The sequence below is a fragment of the Dama dama genome, chromosome 18, assembly GCF_033118175.1.
Source record: "Dama dama isolate Ldn47 chromosome 18, ASM3311817v1, whole genome shotgun sequence".
Lineage (NCBI taxonomy): Eukaryota > Metazoa > Chordata > Mammalia > Artiodactyla > Cervidae > Dama > Dama dama.
This window is the reverse complement of record NC_083698.1, coordinates 13522989-13544754: the sequence shown is the minus strand read 5'-3', so window position 1 is coordinate 13544754 and position 21766 is coordinate 13522989. Positions and strand designations below refer to the sequence as shown.

Here is a 21766-nt window from a genome sequence, read left to right as displayed (position 1 = left end):
GTCGAGCTGTGGAGCCAGGGAACCCGTTTGATTTAGCGACTTGCCAAGGGAGACTGTCGCAGGTGCGGTGCAGTTCTATCTATAGATGACGCTGTTTCCTGACCCTGTAGATGCTGGAAGCAGCTAGAGACGTTACGGGTAGGAGCCTGAGAAATTTTTGTTTCCCTCACCTCAGCACAGAAACAGAAAGGCCTTTCTCCGGAGGAACGTTTGTGCTAAATTATGTCAGAAAATAAATGAGATGCTTATTGGCACTGAGAAGAAATTTCCCCCCTTCTCTCTCACTCTTCGCAACTATTGTTCCTTTTTTTTTTTTTTTCAACTTAAAAAATATTGTCAGAACGAGGCTCTAGAACTCGAACTCTGGGAAGTTCCAACGTGGGGAGGCGTAGTAGGCACTGAGACTTCACCCACGCCCCTCCTACCTATCCCCCCTCTGGGGAACCAGTTTACTATGGGGTCAATACCTTCTAAAGAGCGAAAATGATTAACCCTTGCAGTTCAGAGGACCCAGAGGAAGCCCATCTCCAATGCCAGTTCCTGGGAGGACCCCTTGATAGAACTTCCTGTTTAATTAAACGTGTATTAAGAGATAGAAAGATCCACACTGGAGCATCATGGTAACCTCTCCAATGTGTTAAAATGCATTTTCTGGGTTTCAGAATTCCATGCACTCTCAGTGGTTTGGCATGTGTCTGGTGATTTTTTTTTTTTTAAACAAAAATCAGTGTTGGTTTCGATGTATGGTAGCTTTCTCGCTAACGTAATTTGAATAATTCAGCAAAGCCCCACTACCAGCTGTACTTCTGCATCCTCTTCCATTCTTTTCAGCATTATAATTTTGGTTAATTTTCAATTTTAGGTCCTACGTCTCTGCAATTTGTGTATGAATAACAGAATAATTTCCCTCTTTTGTTTCGCCTTTCCTGTTCCTGAATCTAAATAAAGATGGCTTTTTAGTATTAAAAGTGGAAGAAAATTACAGGTAATTATCTTTGACGGTAAAAACGCTGTAATCAGCGGGCTACATGAAAAATTACTCTAATTATGGCTGCATTTAAGAGAATGGAAAAAAACCTTCTTGTGGATAAAAACCTTAAATTGTCCCCAATGTCTGCTTCAAATTGGATGGCACTGCAGCTGGAGGCTTTGTTCAGAATTGATCCTGGGGAGCTACGAACCCAAAGTTTCACAGTAGGAAGGGGGAAAAAAGAAAAGAAAACATTTTTCCTAATGTAACAATACGAATGCTAGAAAATGACAAGACTGATCGGTTTTAAACCATTCTGAAGACTGACTGAGCGTGGAAGTTGCTCAACAAAAAAAGGAACGGGTATATTGGTAAGTAGTCTTTGCTTTGTGTCTAATTATAGTGACTGTCCTTTTGCACGACTGTATTTCGCTGTCATTATATGGAGCACTCTGAGTATCTCTATTGACTTCTGATAAATGGCTCAGTGGTTTCAAGGTTCATAATTTGAAGGATGCCCAGGTCTGTAGCCATTAATTCTCCCAGTATGGGGCTTCCTGCTTGCATGACGAAAGGACTTTTCATTTTCATTATTTTCTGTGCTTTCTACAAGATCAGAAGGAAGGATGTATTTCATCCAGGATTGTGTGTTTTCCTATCTAGTTAGCTTGTAAAGGGTTGTAAACGTGAAGTAGTCATAATTGTGCATTTAGTTTCTGTTTTTTCCCCTCTGATTCTTTCCTTTTTTTTTTTGTTTGTTTAAAAAAAAAAAAAAAGCTGCTTCCAAACAAAGACAAATACAGCTGTATTATTTTGGCTGAGGAAAGGGAAAGGAGAATACTCAGTTTCAGCACTGGAAACTACTGGGTGTCTAGAGGTTAACCTGGGGTTAGATCATTCTAATGATTCTTAAAAACAGATAAATGTGTAGGAATTACAATAAAATAGAATATATAAAGGAAGTTGAGAAAACATCTATAGTTAAAGTACTTCAGACAAAGGTTAGTGCTGCGATATCTTTCCAGGCACTTGATGTTTATATATAGGGTTTCCCATATTAGGAAATAGGAATTCTTTTAAGAGTGATAGAAAATATACTGGGTAGGGGGGGCGCAGAGGAAGAAGGGGGTGGTAAGACAGAGACACACAAAGAGAAATATACAGGACACTCTCAGCGTTTTGTGGCTTTTACTCCATATATGAAAGAAGACAAAAACATACAAAGTATATGTACAACTAAAATTCAACAATATATACAGAAATGTTTCTTGATATAAATGTCCCTATTAGCTTAGTGAATGCCACCAATTCACCTAGTAAAGATATCAAAGCAATAGAATGGTGATTTTGGTTGTTTCCTCTGTCTTTCCTGATTCCAGTTCAGGGTTTGGGGGTAGGGGTGGAGGGAAAGTGGTTTTGTTTTGTTTAAATCATCATTCTTGCTCATTGCATTTTGATAAAACATGCAGCATTCCTTTCGTGGCAATGTTCTAATCTTACAGCCGAATTTTCCTTTTTCTTTAGAGAAGGGCTGTTAAGTCAGGGTTTCTTTTTCTTTTCTGTCCTTTCTTTTTCTTTTCTTTTCTTTTTTTTTTTTTTTTTGTCAGTCTGGGATTGTAAATAAAAATGCAGGAGTCCAAACTGCTTCTTTTTCATCATGTAATGTCTTAAGCTCATTAAACAAGTAAAAACGCTGCCATGTTTGCACAGATTCTTCTGGTGGGGGAAAATGTCTGCTTTAAAAAGTCGTTTTGATGGATACTCCCAAAGAGAAACAGAGGCTCAGAGCCTGGATCCCAAGGGGTGAGGGAAAATATCCTTACAGTGAGAGGCTTCAGGAGCACTGGCCTAGAAACCAGTCTCTCTCTCTCTCTTTCTCCTTCTCTCTCTCTAAGATTCAAAATCAATTACTGAGGCTGCTCAAGGGAAAAGGCAGATGGGGAAAGGAATTTTAAAAAGAAAAATGGGAAGAAGGGAGGCAAAAAAAAAAAAAAAAGGAAGAGTGTGAGAGAGAGACCGAGGGGATGGGAGAGGAGAGAGAAGGGAACAAGCGCCCAGACAGTCTGGCCGCACATAAAGAGTTCTCCGGAGCCTGCTCCTTCGGCTCGGTTTGGCAGATGCAAGCAGGTCCCGGATCCTCCTTGCCTTGTTCAGACGTCTCCCTAGGGTATCCTTTGCCCTCGGATAACTCACATCATCTGTGGTCTCTGCATCGTGTCCTGGTGTGGAGAGGAGTACCAATGCGAGTAGCCCGGCATGTAGCTGTTGGGAGGCATACTGACGCCCTTGGCCGAGGCGGAAACGTCCCACACCGGAGGCAGCGCTGGCGACCGCGGCGACAGGGCCGCGGAGCCCGGGAGAGGGTCGCTCTCGTGCGGGTTGCTGCCCTGCTTCAGCAGTTTCTTAAACTTAGAGCGTTTGTTCTGAAACCATATCTTCACCTAGAAAGAAACGTAGCAGCGATCGTTAGGCCCGAAAAACATCGAACCGGTGCCTAGAGTGAAAAATAAGACAGCCCGCAAGTGCGAAGCGCTCAAGACCCCGCCTTCCTCCACCTCTTTCCAGCCGCTCCCCTCTCCCCACCACTCCACCCCACCCCACCCTACCCCCGCCGATTACTTGGTATCTTGTCCGGATACCTAAAGTCATTGTAACCCCTCAGTTAGATGGAAGTCTAGGTTTGAAACAACAGCACAAGTAAGAATAAAACTAGAATAAAGGCCAAGGAGACTGCCAGGTTCAAACTCTCAAGGAGGGTTTTTACACAGTGAATTTTTCAGATTAAAGCTAACTGTATGCACTTCCTCTAATAGTCTGGATGTGCCCTGAGCAAATGACTAAGAACAGATTAAAACCCAAATGCGTTGACTATACATACATAGGCGTATGCACTGCATATGCCACCCACTGTGCATGGAGCACCTTTCTTCTGACATAATCCTGCAGCGATGAGGGACTGTGCCTCATTCATCCCCTGCTTGGTATGTTGTTCAAATTGCGGTCATGATTGTTAGGGCAGGCACTAAAAGTCAAAGGGCTCCTGAGTATTAAATGTGAACCAGGAGTCTAGGATGGGAGCGTATGCAAGCCAACATCCCAGATCTACTTTATGTGAAGAAGGACCTTCTATGGTACAGCTTCGTTTACCTTTAAAATTACTTAGCCTTAGGAATCTGCTTTTCCAAAAGGAGTACAAGTTACTGAATAGCAGGAATCCCTTCATCTCAAATCCCAAATATTTCCAGTGGCAACATGGCGAGAGAAAGCAGGCTGAATTGAAAAGAAAGAGCTTAAGGAGCATCTGTGCTGAGACGTTCAGTCTTGGTCTCAGCACACAGTCTCAGAAACCTGATGTCCCCTTGCTGAAGAGCATCCATTTCAGATGAGGCCTACCACCCCATGCAGCCAAGTTAATCAACAGGGACAAAAACCTCAGGTGTCTGCAGCCTGGCTCTATGACAAGGGTCCTAATATACCTACCTAAAACCTCTTCCTGTGAAGTCTAAAATGCCCCATACGCCTTTCAAATTAGTAAGACCGGAGAACTTCAGCAACTGTACTTAACGGAGGCTTCGTTCCTCTTCGTCTCCGGCTCTGCCATCATGCCCAAATTCTGTGATCCAGGGAGGTAACTTAGCCTGCACCAGCCAGTCAACCAGGATGATTTAACCAACTGAACTGAGGACAATTTTCAGACAGACTCACCTCACCCATCCTAAGATGAACAGTTTTCACCTTGGTCACTTTACCAAATCCTATTGGAACCTGTGCATGTCTGGCTAACCCATCCTTTTCACTTCATAATTCTTTCAATGTGAATGAGTTGAAATCCTCATTAAGTCCCAGGGCCCACAAAAGGATCCTAAAGAAACACGGGTCTTATACCGCCCTCCTGGTCTGAACATCTTTTTCTCTTTCTGCTACTTGTTTGCTCTCTTTTGTGTTGTTCTACTGGAATAGGACTCGATTAAATAATGAGTTTGATCACCGAAGGACACTAGGCTGGGGTGGGGTTGCTGAGGGTCGGGGGGGGGGGGGGGGCGGGGAGGATGTGCAAATCCAATCCAGTATTCAATACCAGGTCATTTATTCCAAACTGTGTTGTCCCAGAAAAGCGCATAACTGGAGCAAAGGCATTTGTCATTAAGCTCCTTCCATCTTTGGTTGACTAGGCCAAGAATTCCTCCTGATGAGCTCCCTGCCCGATCTGCAAGTGAGGGTCAGCATTTCAGGGCTTCTCTGGAATTACCTGTGTTTGTGTCAGTCCTAAGGAAGCTGCCAGTTCAGCTCTCTCGGGAAGGGCCAGGTACTGAGTCTGCTGAAAGCGATGGTTTAAAGCCTGGAGCTGCAGGCTGGAATAAATGGTCCGAGGCTTCCGAATCTTTTTCCCTTTTCCATTGAACCTGATTTCCCCGTTTTCAATCACTGTGGTTTTTTGTTGATCTGCAAGCAAAGGATACAGAGGAGTGATCACCCTTGAGGCTACTGCTGCAGTCTCCCCGAGCTTGGCCTGGCCTGTGCCCAGACTCTTCAAAGCCATGAACAGTTTCCTTGAAGCGTCCCCAAGCCATCCTGACCTCTCTGGGTTCCGAGGGCCCGGGTACTCCCGGCGGCTGCAAAAGCTACTTTCAGACCCTGACTCTGGCTCTAATCGTGTGCGGCGGTTGGGTGCAGGGAGCGCCCTGGGCCGAGAGGCAAACAGCCTAGCTCCGCCGCAGCGGAGGCGGCGCCGGCCGCTCCCCGGGGTGCGCGGCGCCGCGGGGCGGCTGCTCTCGCCGCCGAGGAGCAGGGCCCCCTCGGCCTGGCTTCACTGTGCCTTCAGGTGTGCTTGAGCCCCCCTGGTGATTTTGCGGCCAGTTGGCCTGATGTCACTAGCTCGAAGCCCGGTGCATCAAGATACCTCGGTGTGTTCGAAAACGAGTCTGCCGAGAGGGACCAAAACCCAAACAAAACACCACCCGAGGCTCAGATCAGCACTGCAGCGGGTTGAGCCTCACGCGGCAACTTTGTCTCCCACGAGTGCTGAGCCCCGGGCTTCACTTCCACGAACAAAGGAGTAGCCAGCAGCTATCAAAAACCCGAGGGAGGGGGCCCCGGAAGGGGTGGGGGTGGGAGACACCTCAAAGTCCGCGGGAGAGAGCCCAATTCTCAGCAGCTTAACCAGAGCCGGAGGCCGTGCCAGCTTCCCCCCGGGTCACCGAAGCGCACCCGGCGCCCCACGCAAACTAGGCCACCGGCTGCCCCGATTACGTGGTGGAGCCAAACACGCTCCCCGGTTCTAGCCCAGAAATGTCCCCGGTCCTGCCAAACGTGGGTCAAAACCCGGAGGGGACGAGAGAGGCAAAAGGGCGCACAGCCCCTGCGGGCTGCAGAGCGCAGTGCGGGCCAACTGGTCGGGCGAAGCCTGCGCCGACTCGGAGGCGCGGCCCGAGCGACGCGCCGGAGACGAGCGGGCGAGGCGGGTCGAGCCGCAGGGAAGCCTAGGGTCCGGGGCGGCGCGGAGGGGCCCGGCCGGGCGAGGCCGGCAGGCAGGCGCCAGGCAAGCGGGCGCGCACCAGGCCCGGCCGGGGGCGCGCCGGGCCGCCTGGGGGAGGGGGCCGGCGGAGGCCCGGGCACGGAGGAAGTGAGCGGGGCGGGCGGGGTGGGGGGCAGCCGGGAGGCGGGAGAAGCGAGCTGCCCCAGCGGCCTCTCACCTGTGTCGTCCCCTCGCGTCTGGGCGGCCGCGCTGCTGCCGTGGTAGGACTGGAGGTAAGGGCTGTGCTGCGAGTGGCTCACGTAGGGGTAGGCGGCGAGCGAGCGGTGGCTGTAGGAGTTGCCGCCGCCCGACGCGTAGGGCGAGCCGTGGTGGTGGTGCTGGTGGTGGTGGTGGTGCGAGCCGGCCGCCGCCGCCGCCGCCGCCGCCGAGTGCAGGCAGTGCAGGGGATAGTGCGCGCCTGCCATGGCCGGGGAGCTCTGCTGGGAGTGCGGCGGCGGCGGCGGCGGCGGCGGCGGCGGCTGCTGCGGCGGCGGCGGCGGCTGCTGCTGCCCGAACTCCATGAAGGCGGATTTGGACGAGTCCTGGCCTTCCAAGCCGTCAGCCATCGTAGTCATGGTCATCATCAAAACTTTGGGGGCTGGAGAAAGCCTTCTCCCGGGTTTCCTCCACCCTCCCCCACTTGGCTCGCGCCGCTCTCCCCTCTGCAGCCACCTTAGCTCTTGGGATCCTTGCAAAAAAAAAAAAAAAAAAATTAAAAAAATTTTTAAAAAAAGAGAGGGGGCGGAGGTGGTTCTCCCTCTCCCTCGCTCTTCTCTAATATATATATTTTTAATATAAAGAGATATAGTGAGCGGGGCCTTGTTAACTCAAAGGGAGGAGGAAGGGGGAGGGATGGGAGAGGAGAGGGGGGAGGGGGGACTCTGCTCTCCCCCCCTTCTTTTCCCCCCTTGGCTTTTTGGGGGCTGGTGCAGTTTAAGGCAGAGATTTTAAGGTGGATTCTGCGAAAGTTGCGCGTCTGCTTTCAGACTTGATGCAGACGCCACGAGTCGAATGGTTTGTCTCCAAAGGGCAGCGCCTCCCCATTGGTCAGTCGCCCCCTGACGTCACAGGCGCACGGCTTCCACTGGTGTGCGCGCCGCTCGCCGAGTTCTTCGCCTACCTTCGGCAACTCCAATCCCTGCCCCGAGCTGCAGCCGGGGGCCGCGCGGCTCCGTGCACGGGGCCTCCGAGGAGGGAGTTGCCTCCGAGGAGGGAGTTGCCTCCGCCCGGCCGGCCGCCGACGCCTCCCGCCGCAGCTCGCACCCCCAAACCCGGAGCCTCCGTTCCCAATACCGCAGCCTTGGAACTGCCTGGCTAGAGGGCTGCTGTCTCGAAGTCCCTCCGCACCCTAGCAGGCTGCCTGTGCTCCGAAGCAGTGCCCTCCGCATTTAAAGCAGGGGTCCCTCCCTTGACCTCCCCACCCCCCCGCCCCCAGTCCCACTGCAGTCCCGCGGGAGCGCCCTGTCACCGTGGATTTTTCTAGACGTACTTTATTGAAACCACAAAGGGAAGAAAACCCCCACACCTGGTACCGACCCCATGGGTGGGGTGGGATGAGGGGGTAAAGAAGAAGAAAAATTAAATCCTGTTCTGGCGAGGTTCTTGCTGTTTCAGGCTGTATTTCCTATATAGTGAACAAAAAAGGGGGAGAAATCTTCCCCCCCCCCCCCCCCCAGAACGCAGCAGCTTCTTCTGAAAGCACAGCGTTGGAGGACTGACAGTAATGCATTTTTTCCTATTGAAAACAGAAGCTACTGTAATGCTTTCAAATATATGCAAATGATACATGCGGTTAGTGGTTTGGCAAATCTTGATTACAATATAAACTACCCAAGTAAAAGTGCCTTCGTCCTAAATTTGTCTCTCGATTACAATTCCAATTGATTTTATTTTATTGTCAACATTGTTAATGATAAAAATAGAGTCGTTTTACAGTTATTTTTACTTTCTGGAAGGAGGCAATTAGAGTTCTAATCAGGAATACACAAAAATCTCCCATGATTAACTGCAGTACTTTGTTCAAATTGCTGCTATAAAATTCAGAACAATTTGCCTGTAATGATTATGGACTGGGTTTATTTTGGGAGGTGGAATAAAAGTGGATATAGCATAAATTATCCTCTAATTATACACCAGTGTCGCCTCAATTATCCTCTTATCAAAATGGTTGTCTAACTGCCGCATTTAGTTTCAATTCTCTCCTTTTTTTCTATAAAAAGAACTTCATACCTTGTTATTATTAATCCATTTATTATTTGCAAGGGGATTTATATCCGCACATCCAGGTGGTAGAACCACTTCTCTTTCGAAGATGGACTGGGGAAAGACATTAAGTTCGGAGCAGCCCAGGGCTGCGGATCTAGCTCTCTCCCTCTAGTCTCCAGACTGAGCAGTCAGAAGAGCCCCAGCGTGCCGCTCAGGCCCGGCCACCAGGTAGGAGAGCTGGACTGGGGATCGGGCGCCGAGGAGGGCAGGCTGGGTCGTGGCTGGGTCAGGGTCCTGGGACCTCGGGGAGACTCCGGGAGTCGGCACTGCCAGTGGACGGGGGCTGGGTGGGCAAGGCATGCAGACCCCTATGGGCTCGGCGCCAACTTATAGTCTGAGAATAGATCCAAGCCCCAAGCCTTTGGCCACACCAAGAAACATACAATCTAACAACTCCGGGCCAACGTGTCTAGAGGTGGTGGGGACATTGTAGGTCTGCCTTTGGGAAAACTGCGCGAGCCTTCTTTGCACCCTACTCGCTTGAACTCCATAGGATGGATGACTCAAGGGACCTGAGAAATGGAGAATTTAGTGGTGCCGTTCATTCGGTAACTTCAGAAAAGGTGACTGCAGACCCGCAGCTCCAACTCACTGCGCAGACCGATCGCGGCATATGCTAATTGATTTTCCCAGCTCCCAGCCCCGGGTCTCAAGGCAGGGCTAGACTAGTTTGTCTTTTTCTTTCTTTCCTTCCTTCCTTCCTTCCTCCATCTTATCAGATGACCTGAAACTGGCTGCCCGAGAGTTTTCCAAGGTTCTCCGGGCAGCAGCGTTTAGTCGCCTCTCCCCCTCCCTGTCCTAGCCTGCCGCGCTTAACTTTTGGAGTCCTGGGAGCCGGTTCAGTAACTCTGAATTCATTTTTAAGTGGCCTGCCTGGTTCCCCTCGTTTTAACAAGAGGTTCGCTTTAACACGCGAACCCGTAACCCGATCCACGCGTTTACAAATCGACAATGAATTAAAACAACAACAAAAAAGCTTCAAGGAAGATGAAAGGTGGGCTGGGTGAGGGGGAGATGTGTGTAGCGTGTGCATCTGTGGGGGATTGCGGTGGAGAAGGGAAAGTCAGAGAAAGAGAAGGTCTTCTCGTCCCTCCCCTGGGGTGTGCACGGTGCACCCGGGCTGCGCGCCGAGCTTGTTTGTAAGGTCCTCAAAGCCAGCAGGTAGACGCGACGGTTTTATTGCTTTATACCCTGCAGCTTGCTGTTAACACTGTGAAGGCCCCCCTGCCGGCCCCCGCCCCCGTGCATGTGCGTTTCTTTCTGGTCGCAGGTGCTCTGCCTTCCTCACCGGCTTCCCGCGACTCTGGCAGCACCCGGGCCGGGCGGGTTGTGGCCGGCCGTCAAGGTCCCCTCACTGGGCACCAGATCCGGAGCATAGTAGCCTCTACTGGCAAAGGATTTCTTCTTCTTTTTCTTTTTTTTCCTGTTTGCTTAATACCCGAGAAAGCACTGGGAGGGCTGTAAATATCTGAGTAGTAGCTACAGGGCTCTTATCCCTTCCCCATTAGAGGATACAGTCTCAACCCTGTGTCCCAGAGGAGCAAGTGTGCAACTGCCCCGAGGTGGCAGTTTTTGCGTAAAGACCTGCTGAGCGGCCCAGAGTGGGCTCAGACAGCCCCAGGCTGGGGAGCGGAACCAACGATGAGGGGACCAACCGGGCATTGATAGGGGTCTCTATGCGCGCGTGCAGGGGTAGAATCTGAACTGCAGACTTGAGCACTGGGCTTTCCAGCTGGTCCTGGGAAGCGCTCCTGTGGCCCCACACAGCATGCCAAGGTGGCCCGCGCCGAGGGGCTGCCACGTGTGGTCTCTGCCATCCGTCTCCGTGCGAGGAGTTCGGGGCTCAGTGGCTGCCCACTGTCTCTTCTCTCCAAATAAACCAGGCTAAATCCTTCGCCCAGGGTCTTGAGCGGCAGTAGTGAGCTAAGGCTTGTCACCCCTGGTTTGTTCCCGACCAGCCGGCACCTCCAGCCCATCCTCGAGAGTCAAGAACTCCCAGATTCCTCAGGCTTCCAAGCGAAGGCGCCCACTTCAGGGGCTCCAGGCTCCTGTGCCCTGCTGGCCGCCAGCCGGGTCCTGGCTCAGACCTCTTTGTCTTGCCGGCTGGGGAACCCGAGCCAACCCTGGGGGAGTGGTGGGAGGAGGAGTGCAGGTGAGGCCTAAGACGTCTTTATCATTCAAAATAGAAGTAAAGCTGGTGATCTGGAGACCTCAGGCTCTTTTAGGGCCTATAGGAGGTGAGGGTCACATTCACTGAAAAGTTTTACGAGACAGGGTTGGAGGCCTAAGCTGCCTTTTGCTTTCTAAGACATCGAGGTGTTGGGGCTTGTATTCCGGCTGTCAGTGTTCTTTAGAGAGGAATGCCAGCTGATTGCCAGCGCAGGACCCTGTGTGGGGGTCAGCGTGCCCAAGGCAACTGGGGGAGGAGGGTGCTCTTTGGGTGGGAAAGCCCCCTGCTGTTCTATCTATGGACCAGTGTTTGCAGCAGTACCTCGGTCAAGGAGTAGATTGGGTACCAGTGGAGGGTTTGCAGCCTCCTCAGGCTGTAGAAGTACATTCAAGCCAGGCAGGGCCTGACTGGTTTTGGTTGCTAAGTTGGGCTCAGTTATCACGTTAATTCTAAAGAAATTAGACCTGGATAAATAGCCTTTGAATTCAAAGAAATAACTCGGTATTGATTTACATGGCCATGGTAAGAACCCCCTTCTCAACGGGAGACATTGGTACAGAAAAAAAAAAAAATTCTTGCTAGTCTTTTCCCCATTCAATGTAAAATTCTGTTTTGTGTACATGTGTAGGAAAAGAGTGCTTCATATCCTGGAAACCCAGGCACCTTTCCCCCCTCTCCCAACACATACAGCTGGGAAAGTTTGAGGAGGGAACATGAGAGCTGCCCTTTTCCAAACTTCTTGGCCCAGGCCAGTGATGGTATCTTCAGGAGGAGTCAAAAGTATCAGACTAGTCAAGAAAGCACTGATTATTGTGGCATTGTTTTCTCTAGGGATAAAACTATAATGTCATCTTAGCACCCTCACCTCCCAGGCCTCCCCCAAAAGCAATTAAAAAGTGGTCCCTGTTTACCCCTTCGGCAAAAAGAGGCTCACTGAAGTCTGGGGACAACATCTCTCTCATCTATCCAGTCCCGGGCCTGAGAACAGTTAGCTAGAAGACCATAGCATGGATGGCAAGGACCAGCTTCACAGACTTTTTCTAGACTGTCCAGTTTGGAGACTATCAACTAAGGATGTCTCAACTTGGAGGCGCCTCTTCTAGATCTTTTTGAACCTGGTTTTCAAATTCAACTCCAGGTTTTCAAATTCAACACCTTCTGCCTCTCCCTGACCACATTTCCAGGCTATGTGATCATCCAAAGTTTTCTTAACAGAGAGAGTCAATAGACTGGGCCTAGTATGGATCCAGGGGGGAAAACAATACTTACTTCTGTCTTCCTCAATTTGAAGATTGTATGCGGTCTTTCTCCCTCCTCCTTCCCTTTCTTCCTCTCTTTTATCAAGCCCAGGACCCCACATCTCTCATACACAAATACTCTTCTTTCAGTCCAAGAAGAAAAGAACTCAACAATGTTTAAGCACTTATTGATAGATTAGAACTAGATGCTGTTTGTGCTGTTAGGTGCTCTTTGTAATCTGTTGATAAACCAAAGCAGAGCCCCTCATATTTGCCTTGCCGAGAACTGCAGCTGGGGAAGTGGGAAGACAGAGATGTTAGAAGTCAGCTTCAATCAAGGCAGTCTTTGGAAACCAGGACCCCTGACCATTGGAGGATAAATGCCGCCCTGAGTGAGTGGCAGGGAACAAGCATCAACAGGAAATGGCAGACTATTTTTAGGCATAATAAGGAGTTAATACAGCTGACCAAGCGTCTTCCTAAATGCCTCGAAGCACCCTCTGTTTTAATTCCTGCATCCCTTCATCAGCAGTAACAATAACAAAGTCACAGTAGACGCCTCAACATTAAGGGAGAAGCAGGCTTGGGACAACTTCTCAGAAAACCTGGGATGGGAACTTCTTGCTATCATGTGAGTTCTTAGATGATTCACTAGTTACAACAGAAAAAGAAAGAAAAACCATTTATATTAGAGAGTTGTTCTGTACCTGACTACCCTTGAGTTGTCAATGCTCTAGTGAGTTTCATCCTCATCCCTATACCTCTTACTCCCTTTAGTTTCTAACATCCAATAAAAGGAAAGGTAACTTATTAGATTTTTAGCAAAACTTTCCTTAGAGGACAAGTTAGAGAGCCCTTAGAAGTGAGGGTTATTAAAACAAATTCACTCCCCTAACTCTGCCTTTTCTCTTTTGTTTAAAATCCTTTTTACATAAATCTCAGAGAAAGAAAGCCTCCCCCCTCATCCCACCCAGGGGAGTGAAATAGTACTTTTCGGTAGTTTTCACTGATTTTGTACAGAGAGTGAAAATGCTCCCTCCCTCTGCATCGAGTGAGCCCCTTCCCTCGGAGCTCCATGCCTTTGCTTCTTTACACGCTGAGTTGTGTCCATTTGGACACACATTTGGGTTCATATTTGGGTTCATCATCTTTCTTCCCACAGGCTTTGTGGAGGGGGAAGCAGAAAGAGTGGAAAAGCAGAAGCTATAGAAAGAAAGGGAGTTAGAGAAGCAGGACCAGGAGAGAGAATGGATGTGAATCTGCTTCATTTTGAGAGTACCTCTCATCAGGCTTTCTTCCCCATCCTGTTCATTAGGGACCACTGTCCCACAATGTTAGTTGTTCAGCAAATAAAACTAAGGCTGATCAAAACAGCCCTGTGTGGGGAGGGTTAGGGGATGGCAGAACAGCAAAGCTAGTGGCCCAGCCACTCCTTATCTCTACCCCTTTCTCCCCTCTGCCTCTTGCCCTTTAGCCTGCTTTTCCTTCAAACATCTAGGGCATCACGTTGCCAAGCTGAAGCTGGAGGACACTTTAAAAAGTTACAGAAGCGGTCACCCTCCCTGGAACAACGAGTCATTTTAAGAAGGAGGCTCTGGCGGCTCAAAGGTCTTGGGCCCAAGAGTTTAAAAGCCTGTCTAGCCATTCGGGATATCAGTGCAGCCAACAACAGGCGGGCATCCAGGGCTGTCCTTCAGGCCCGGGTGAAAGAAGGGCCGGGGAAGGCCAGGAGCCGGAGGGCGCCCAGAAGCAGAGGTCGACAGGACGGCTCGCGCCCGCAGCTGGCTCCCACGCGCCGCAGTCTGCGGGGAACGTGGGGCGTGGGGCCGGATAATGGAATTCAGGAGGCAGAGATCCTCCCGGAGCCAGCCACTGTCTTGTACAGATTTGTAGAGAAAGCCTCACTGTAATTAAAACCGTACAGTCAGATTAATTCAATGTGTTGCTCGGCAGCGTTTTTAATAGTAAAAATCCGCTTTAAAATTGAATTAGGGTCGAAGAAAATTTCTGCGAGACTCGCCGGATTTGCCAGCTTTCATTGAAGCCAGCCCGAGTTGGACTTGACGGTGGCTGCACAGTGTCGCCCCCACCCCCTTCCGGGGCCCTAGACAAGGGTGGGGGGAGGAGGCGGAGGTAGGGATCGGGGCGCGGATCCACCGGGGGCCCCCTTTTGGGCGCGAGGCTGGGCGGCCAGAGCCAGGCCCAGACAGAGCGCAGGGCCTGCGATGATTACCCTTCTGATCTCCTGGTTCGAGGCAATGAAGCTTTTTGACACCCAGGACTCCCCCTTCCCTCCCAAAGTTCACGGCTCAGGTAGAATTTGGGGAAAGAAAGCCCTAACTGTATGTATCTTGAAGCAATTTCCCACTGTGTGTTCTCGCGTCTGGGGAGGTTGGAGCCCTCTCTGTTTGGACGCTCCAGTGACAGACAGGAGAAAGCTGTGGTTCTCTCCACCCCACCCTCTTTCTCTTCTTGAAAGCCTTCCAAAAATTAAGAGTAATGTTTCAAGCGCTCTGTCAAAATGTCTCCCAAGCTTTGATTTGGCTAACCGCCCCCCTTACCCTCCCTCCTCACCTCCTATCCTTTGCATCTCTGGTGGTGGTGAAATACGCGTTAGTATTATTATGTTTTTACCGTTTAAGGTTAGACACCTTAAAGTTGAAAGCTTGTCCCAAAGTTCCTGGAAGAGGTGGTGGCCGAATGCTATTTAGAGGCTCTCGCTTGAGACCGGCTGCAAGGCAGCGGGAGCTGGACCTGGCTCTTTCCCAAGGCCAAACGGGTTTTCAGGGCCCAGAAACGGTCCCAGGCTGCCCGCCCGCTACCCACGCACCCGGCCCTTGCAGTGGCCTCCTTGGCTGCTGAAAACGGGCACGCGCGCGCGCGTACACAAACCCACACACACAGCCAGGGACAAAAATTCCCTGAGTTAGTCACATCATCAGGCCTGGGAAAACAAAAACCGCTGTGGGTCCCAGCTCCTCCAGCAACATGCGCAGACGCTTTAATTGCCGCCAATTGTCACTCTGTCCCCTTTTTATTTTCTCGCTCCTTCGTTTATTTTTAGTACACTTCAAATGCCTACACACTTTTCCCTAGTAAGGAGAGCGGGGAGCAATTATTGCCTTTGCCTTCGGGGCCTGTGTTGCCAATCACTGAACTGGATGGAGTAAACAGGGCGAAAAGCGTGGCGCCTGATTGGTCTTGCTTATTTCAGGTGGAGGGCGGTAAATAACACTCCCTACCGCGCTACTCACCTCTGGTTTCGCCGGCCCCAATTATAAAGAAAAGAGATGCGTCCCCCTCCACCCACCACCACCGCCTTTTCCTCCCATCACACCCCACCCCGTGGGCGCCAAGTTCTACTCGAACCCAGCAAATCCCGCCAGAATTGGCCGGATCCGCAGAGAGTAGTTAAGGAAAGGGAAATCCCTCAAGGGCCCAGCTCTTAATTCTGTGCGGAATAGAAAGACGCAACGTGCGCAAGCTCCTTCCCCGCCCCTAGGCGGGAAAACAGGGTCCTTCTCCTCTGAGGGCTACCTGGACGTTAAACGCCGCCAGGTAGGTGATAGACAGCCTTGGGGGAGGGGGGTCCTTGTCCGTCCAAGGAAGCTTTGAGATTGGTTTGGAGCAGTTATGGACAGTTCTTTAGGACGGCTATCGAGCAACACTGCTGGTTCTAAATATTAGCCAGGACTTCTTAAAGGAGGACTTGCACGTTCGAGATGAAGCGCTGTCTGCAGTGGTGCTCTGGGGCCCTTCTGCACCCTCCCGTCTCTTCATCCCCGGACGGGCGCAGCGGCCCCGGGCGGAGAGGGAGGCAGGTGCCTGCAGCAGCAGCTGAAGGCGGCATCCGGCGTCCTGCAGATGGATCCGAAACAAATCAGTGCGGGATTAACTTGTCTGACTGCTGAATTGTCTCCAACTGCCAAAGCTGCTGGGCCGCGCCTGCCGGGGCGGGTTCGGGTTACTCGCGTGTCCTGGGCGCGCGGTCCCTCCTCTGTCCCGGCCCACTGGCGGGGCGGCCTGGGACCTGTCCGGCGCCTGGGCCGGCTGGCAGGACGCTTTAAGGAAACGCAGCGGAGTAGGAACTGTTCCATTCTCTCACACACACCCTTCCTATTTCTTTTTTATGAAAACATTTACAAGGTACCTAATTTCAGATCGTGGAAGTAAATTTCATGCTAGGATATATTTTACAAAACATGTAATCTTTCAGGACCGGAAGACGTTTAATTAAAACCACACTTTGACAAGTTGCGTTTCAAAACGGAGTCACACCAGCGCAGAAGGCTAATTCATATTCAAGACGCAGCCTGTAATCCAAGGTTGCTTGAAAATGCCAGCCCTGGATAGGCATGCTTGCCCTGTTCTCCTGTAGACTGGCTTGGGTTAGCTGCCCAGTCTTGGGAAGACAGAGGAAAGCTTCCTGCAGTATCTTTAATGTCCTTAGAGTAACACCTAAGGCATGGTCAGAGGGTCCCAGGCAGCAGAGTTAAATCGGGAGAGCAGGTAGAGACAGATGTTGAGTCAGGGTTCCTGGAAAACTTGCAGCAGGACTGGGAGTCCCTGCCCTGCTCCCTGGCTGACCTACACTAGACAAAAAGGAATCTCCCCCATCCCTCTAACCACAACGAGACCCAAAACAGGAAGGAGAAGGTTTCTCTGCCCCAGCTCACTTGTGGGCATAGCTCTCCTCCGAGAGGAGGAGGTAGCATTGGTTTGCAGAAGCCTTCGCGCTGTCAATTGCATTTTTGTAGTTGTCCTCAATATCTTCCCTTTTACCTGCCTTTGCCTTTGCTATTTCCCTATAACTTGACAAGTCACCACTTAACAGGGGAACAGCCCCACATGGGAAAGGACACGCTCCCAACTCAGCTGCTCTACCAACAAGCCTGCTGACACCTGCTGGGATGGGCAGGAGCCAGAAAGTACCCTAAGGTCAGCACACAAGGGAGACAGAGAGACCTCGGGACAGTCTGGGTTAAAGCTGATGGGATCCCGGGAAACAGCAGCTCCAGAGGCTGAGGCTGAGGCTGAGGCTGAGGCTAAAGCAGAGGCTGGGTTCAGGTTCCTGTCCTGTCTGCACCTCAGTGTTTCCCATCTGACTCCCAGTCTGCTGGTCTTCTGTGAGTCCTCATCAAAGTTCTGGGACATGAGTTTGAGAAGTATGTTGGTTCAGTTTTACCCAAAACCTTCACTTTTCACAGCCACTCCCAAGATAGGGATTTTGCTTCAACTGTGGGCAGTGAAAATTATTGACTAGATAATGGACGTTTCCCCCCAGGTTTATATTTTCTTTCAAATACACCATTATTTTCCTAAAGCACAAAGTTAAGTCAGCTTAAGAGAAACCCTCAAAACTAGTGTTCAAAAGTATTTTACACAACATGGCTATCTCATTTTGAAGCCTCTTTTTATTGGGCCAGTTTAGGAGAAAGCTTAATTTCTGCAAAGCACAATTGTGATAGCTTTTTTTTTTTTTTTTTTTTCTCTATTCAGAGGGTATCAACCAGCACGTCTGAAGTTTCAGTGGGTGTCTCCTTCACAAATAGACATGGGTGTTGGCAGCTAAATGCTTAACAGTATGTCAACTTAATGCTTATTGATTAGATACTGCTGATCTTAGATGAGCAGATAAGACCTTTTAGTCACTCTTTAGTGGCTTGCACCTCTGAGGGCTGGGATGGAATTCTGGTTCACACCCTCCAGAACTAAAAAGAGCCTGTGTTATAGTGGAAGGGCCTAGAGGGTGAGAAAGGTGGAAGAAGAGACAAACAGAGGTACTGCTGGGATGGTTTTAAGCATGTGATTGTTTGAAACAAGCACTAAAAAGTATGTACCTGACCAAATGCATTTGAAGCTTAATCCTACACTGGAGACTTGTGAATTACACAAAAGGGGAGAGGAACTGCAAATAATAATCCCCACCTGTTTTATTTCAGTGATATGAACAAGCAGTTTTCCTGTCATGGACAGAAGCACTCTTGGGATGTTGAAGGCCCATTTGTGGGCAGTAATTCTGGCAAGGCTGTAAGGCGGGAAGAGGCCAGGGTGGTTGGTAACTGTCAGGACAGTGCTGCAGTGAGGGCAGGCAGCGGTGCTGGGTGCACACACGGGGCACGCTAGGTAATGTTTCCCAGCTGGCCCACCCCTTCTGCAGCCCAGAGAATCCACCTCATCCTTTCCAGCCTCAGAGCTCGGGTGGAGGTGGGAGAGGCCCAGACAGGCTGGAGATTCATGTCCTGTTTCTACCTTTCTGGCTCCTTCTGCCCTAATTAGCCCCATTTCACAGATGTGGACGGGCTTACCCACGGATCTCACCACACAGACCACTTCTGAGAAAAGTCTGAGAAAGGGGGAGGTTTGGAGCCACAGGTGTTCTAGAGGTCTAGTGACAATGGGGTCTGAGCATGGGAGTGGAGAAAGAGGCCAGTTGGGGGTGATTTTCTCAAACTAGGCTTGTACGTGTGATATTTCTGCTTCTGAGGCTCGTTTGATCAATGAGCTAGGAGTGATTTTAAAGCGACAGATCAGGCTGGGCAGATAAAACACTGACACAGATCTCAGGACTCTGAAGGCAGCAGTCCCCAGGATTCCTTGACTTCCCGCTAGTGCTCTTTGAACAGACTCTTCTCTTCTTTTTTTTTTTTTCCCTTAAATTCTGAATACTTTAACCCTTGCTTGTAGTAAATGTATGTGGAGTCATAAAAATGTCTATTTTCCACAGAAATCTAGTGTGCCACGGCGAGAATCAATACTAAAACACTCCTTTTATTTTTAAAGTGGGCTTTAAAGGCCTATTGTGGGGGGACCGCGGTGTCGGTGTGACCCGGACACGCAGGAAGAGCAGGATCCCATTGGCCGCTGGCGGGGGCTCCGCCAGAGTCGGCTCACGTGTGCACCTTATCAGGCAGAGCCAAGGACTGGCGCATGCGCACTGCTTCCCCCGGGGGGGGGGGTGGTACCCGCCTACAGCTAGTAGTTGGGACCAAGACTTCCAGATGCGCAATAATTAGGTTTCCTCATTAAACAAAGGTTTCCCCATCATTCCCCTCCTCCCACCGTTCTCAGCCGCAGAGTTCTTTACAAACCAAACTGATTGATTACTGGTCGCTCCCCCACCCCCCACCCCGTCTCCCCCAGCACCCATATCGTCCCTGCTAATCCTGACTTCGGTCTACTTCTTCGATCTCCGCATTTTAGGATCCTCCACACCTTTACATACCTCTCCATTCTTTTTCTCTTTTGCCTTGCTCTAAAGGATATCAAATGGATTCTCTCATCTTAGATCCGTTCCCTCACCTCTACCTCCCAATGAGATTAAAAAAAAAAAAAAAAAATTCTCTAGCAATCGCTCTAAGAGGAAGAGAGGGTCAACACCGCTACTCCCCATTCCTTTGACCCCCTCCCCCCAACTCTCCCTCTCCTGAGCCGTGGGGGTTTCAGTCCAAAGCGCAGAAGTGTGGATGGCCCTGAAACTGGGCAGGCGCTAGAGCCGGTCACCAGTCAAGCCCGACCGTCCACTTCCAGGCGTCAGGCCGCTAAGAAGAACCAAGGCCAGCATCTGCAAGCGCGCCTGGATGTGTGGGGTGCCCCTCTTCGGCTCTAAGCCTCCACTTTGCTGGCGAAGTGCACGACTCGGGGAACTCCTCCAGGGTGTCCTCTAGACCTCTCCAGGACAGGGACCCCAGAGATCTATCTCCTTAGAGCAGAATGACCTTTTCTGGAAAGACATCGCAGTAGGAGAGAAATAACCACCATTAAGTTCAAAGCCTCCCGCGGGACAGTTTCGTGGCTCTGCTGGGAGCTCGGGCTGACCCGCGTGCGGCGTCGCGGCGAGGACCGCGCCCACACGCGCTCTCGGTGTCGCCGTCAGCTCATTCTCCCTGGTAGAAACAGGTATCGCTCCTCTGGCTTTCAATTACTCTCAGCTTACCTGCAGGGCGAACGGATTTGTATTTTTCCACCAAAAAACCTCCTGCCCTGGATTCCCCCTGGTTCCCCCTTCCCCCTCATCCGACCTTAACCAGAAGAAGGGGAGATAGGGGTTTGATTCTCTGATATGACACGAATAATTGTTGCATCATGTAACTTCCTACATCTTGGCTTTAATTTGCGGTGAACCAAACAAAGATATTTGCAATTTAAAAATAAGCACTCGATTTAATAAATGGGAACATTGTGCAGAGAAGACTGTGTCCTCCCCCCACCCCACCCCCCCCAAACCCCTTCAGAAGACATTATTAGCTCTGACAGCATGCCGCTCAGGTTTGCGGAGAGGATTTTGTGAAGGGATGACAGACAGGAAGGCCAGCAATCATGGGCTCCTTGGGCTGAGGCTTTTTTTTTCTTCTTTCCTTTTCTTTCTTTTCTTTTTTTTTTTTTTTTATCAGAATGTTCTGTTCGATGCCATTTATCCTTGATGATAGAAAATTGCGCTGTTGCCAGGACGCTGCTGCCGCCGCTGAAATAGAGGGCAGGAGCCACATTTCCATTTTCCGGCTTGAAAGCTATTCAAATGAATTTGCAGAGAGGGGGAACGTCTAGCGATAAACAAATGAGAATAAATCGAGTTCCCCTTTCCATTCTTTTCTTTAAATGGGTAGCTCTTCATTTCCGATATACAGATTTTTGTTCATCAGTGTTTGGGAATACCTGGGAGATAGTGTAAGCCAACGTACCATTTATTTTGATGCTCTTAAAGTGACTAACCACATAAACATTTAAAAAGAATGTATGTCTAAATATATATAAAGTATAAGAATTATATATACATAGATCCCGTACATATATACCTTCACACAATTCCAAACTACAATGGAGGATAAACTCTTAGCAGAGTTCCAACTGAAGATAATTTACAGGCAATGCTGGCTGGCAATAGGGGTTATGGACTTCTTACTAGTTTGTATATATGTGTTGTTAGATGGAGTCATTTTTAAAAGCCCTCTCCCTGTGTTATATATTTTAGGACACTGTAATTTAGTTACCCTAATTTAAACACCCTCCCTCCTCCCCAATAGATAAAAGTCACCCTCTTTCTTTCAAGTTAATTTTCCAAATCTATCTTAAACATTTTGTTTTTAAGTTGACAAATACAAGTCTAAAGAGTTAGTGCATACATATTCTTTAAAGAATATGAAACAGAGATAGACTGAAGCCTGTGCTTCCCTTCCTTAAAATTTAGATTCTTCACTAGATTAAAAAGATCATATATTAATATGAGCTTGAGGGATCACCCCCAAAACATAACATTTAAAAACTGAAAACTTAAGTCCAAACCACTAGAATATATATAAAAACATTAGCAATGCCCTGACAGAAACTATAAAGCTTGTAGAGCTCCCACTATGTTTTAACAATTGAATAACTTTTTATTGAATTCTAACTCTCATTTTTTCCCCCAAAGTCAGATACCTGAAGTTAAAAAATTCTCTGTAATATAAAGGCTTTTAAAATACAGCGATGAATTGTATATAAGAGTTTTTACTTTAAACTTGAAAAAAAAAAAAAAACCCTACCAGGCAATATTTTAAAACTTAACACTTTTTAACTGAGTTGTGGGTCTCCAACTACTCTGCTTTTAGCTACAAGATTGTTTCGGAGTG

The 21766-nt window shown here is 49.6% G+C and overlaps 1 protein-coding gene across 1 annotated transcript; it reads right to left on the bottom strand.

The window, feature by feature from the left end:
• Positions 1-2139: 2139 nt before the first annotated feature.
• Positions 2140-7069, bottom strand: DLX6 (distal-less homeobox 6). The gene is made up of 3 exons (XM_061166297.1): positions 6664-7069; positions 5220-5413; positions 2140-3411 (listed from the first exon to the last, which is right to left on the bottom strand). Exons 1-3 carry the CDS (start codon positions 7067-7069, stop codon positions 3160-3162), a joined length of 852 nt encoding a protein of 283 aa, XP_061022280.1. The 3' UTR covers positions 2140-3159.
• Between the last annotated feature and the right edge of the window lie 14697 nt (positions 7070-21766).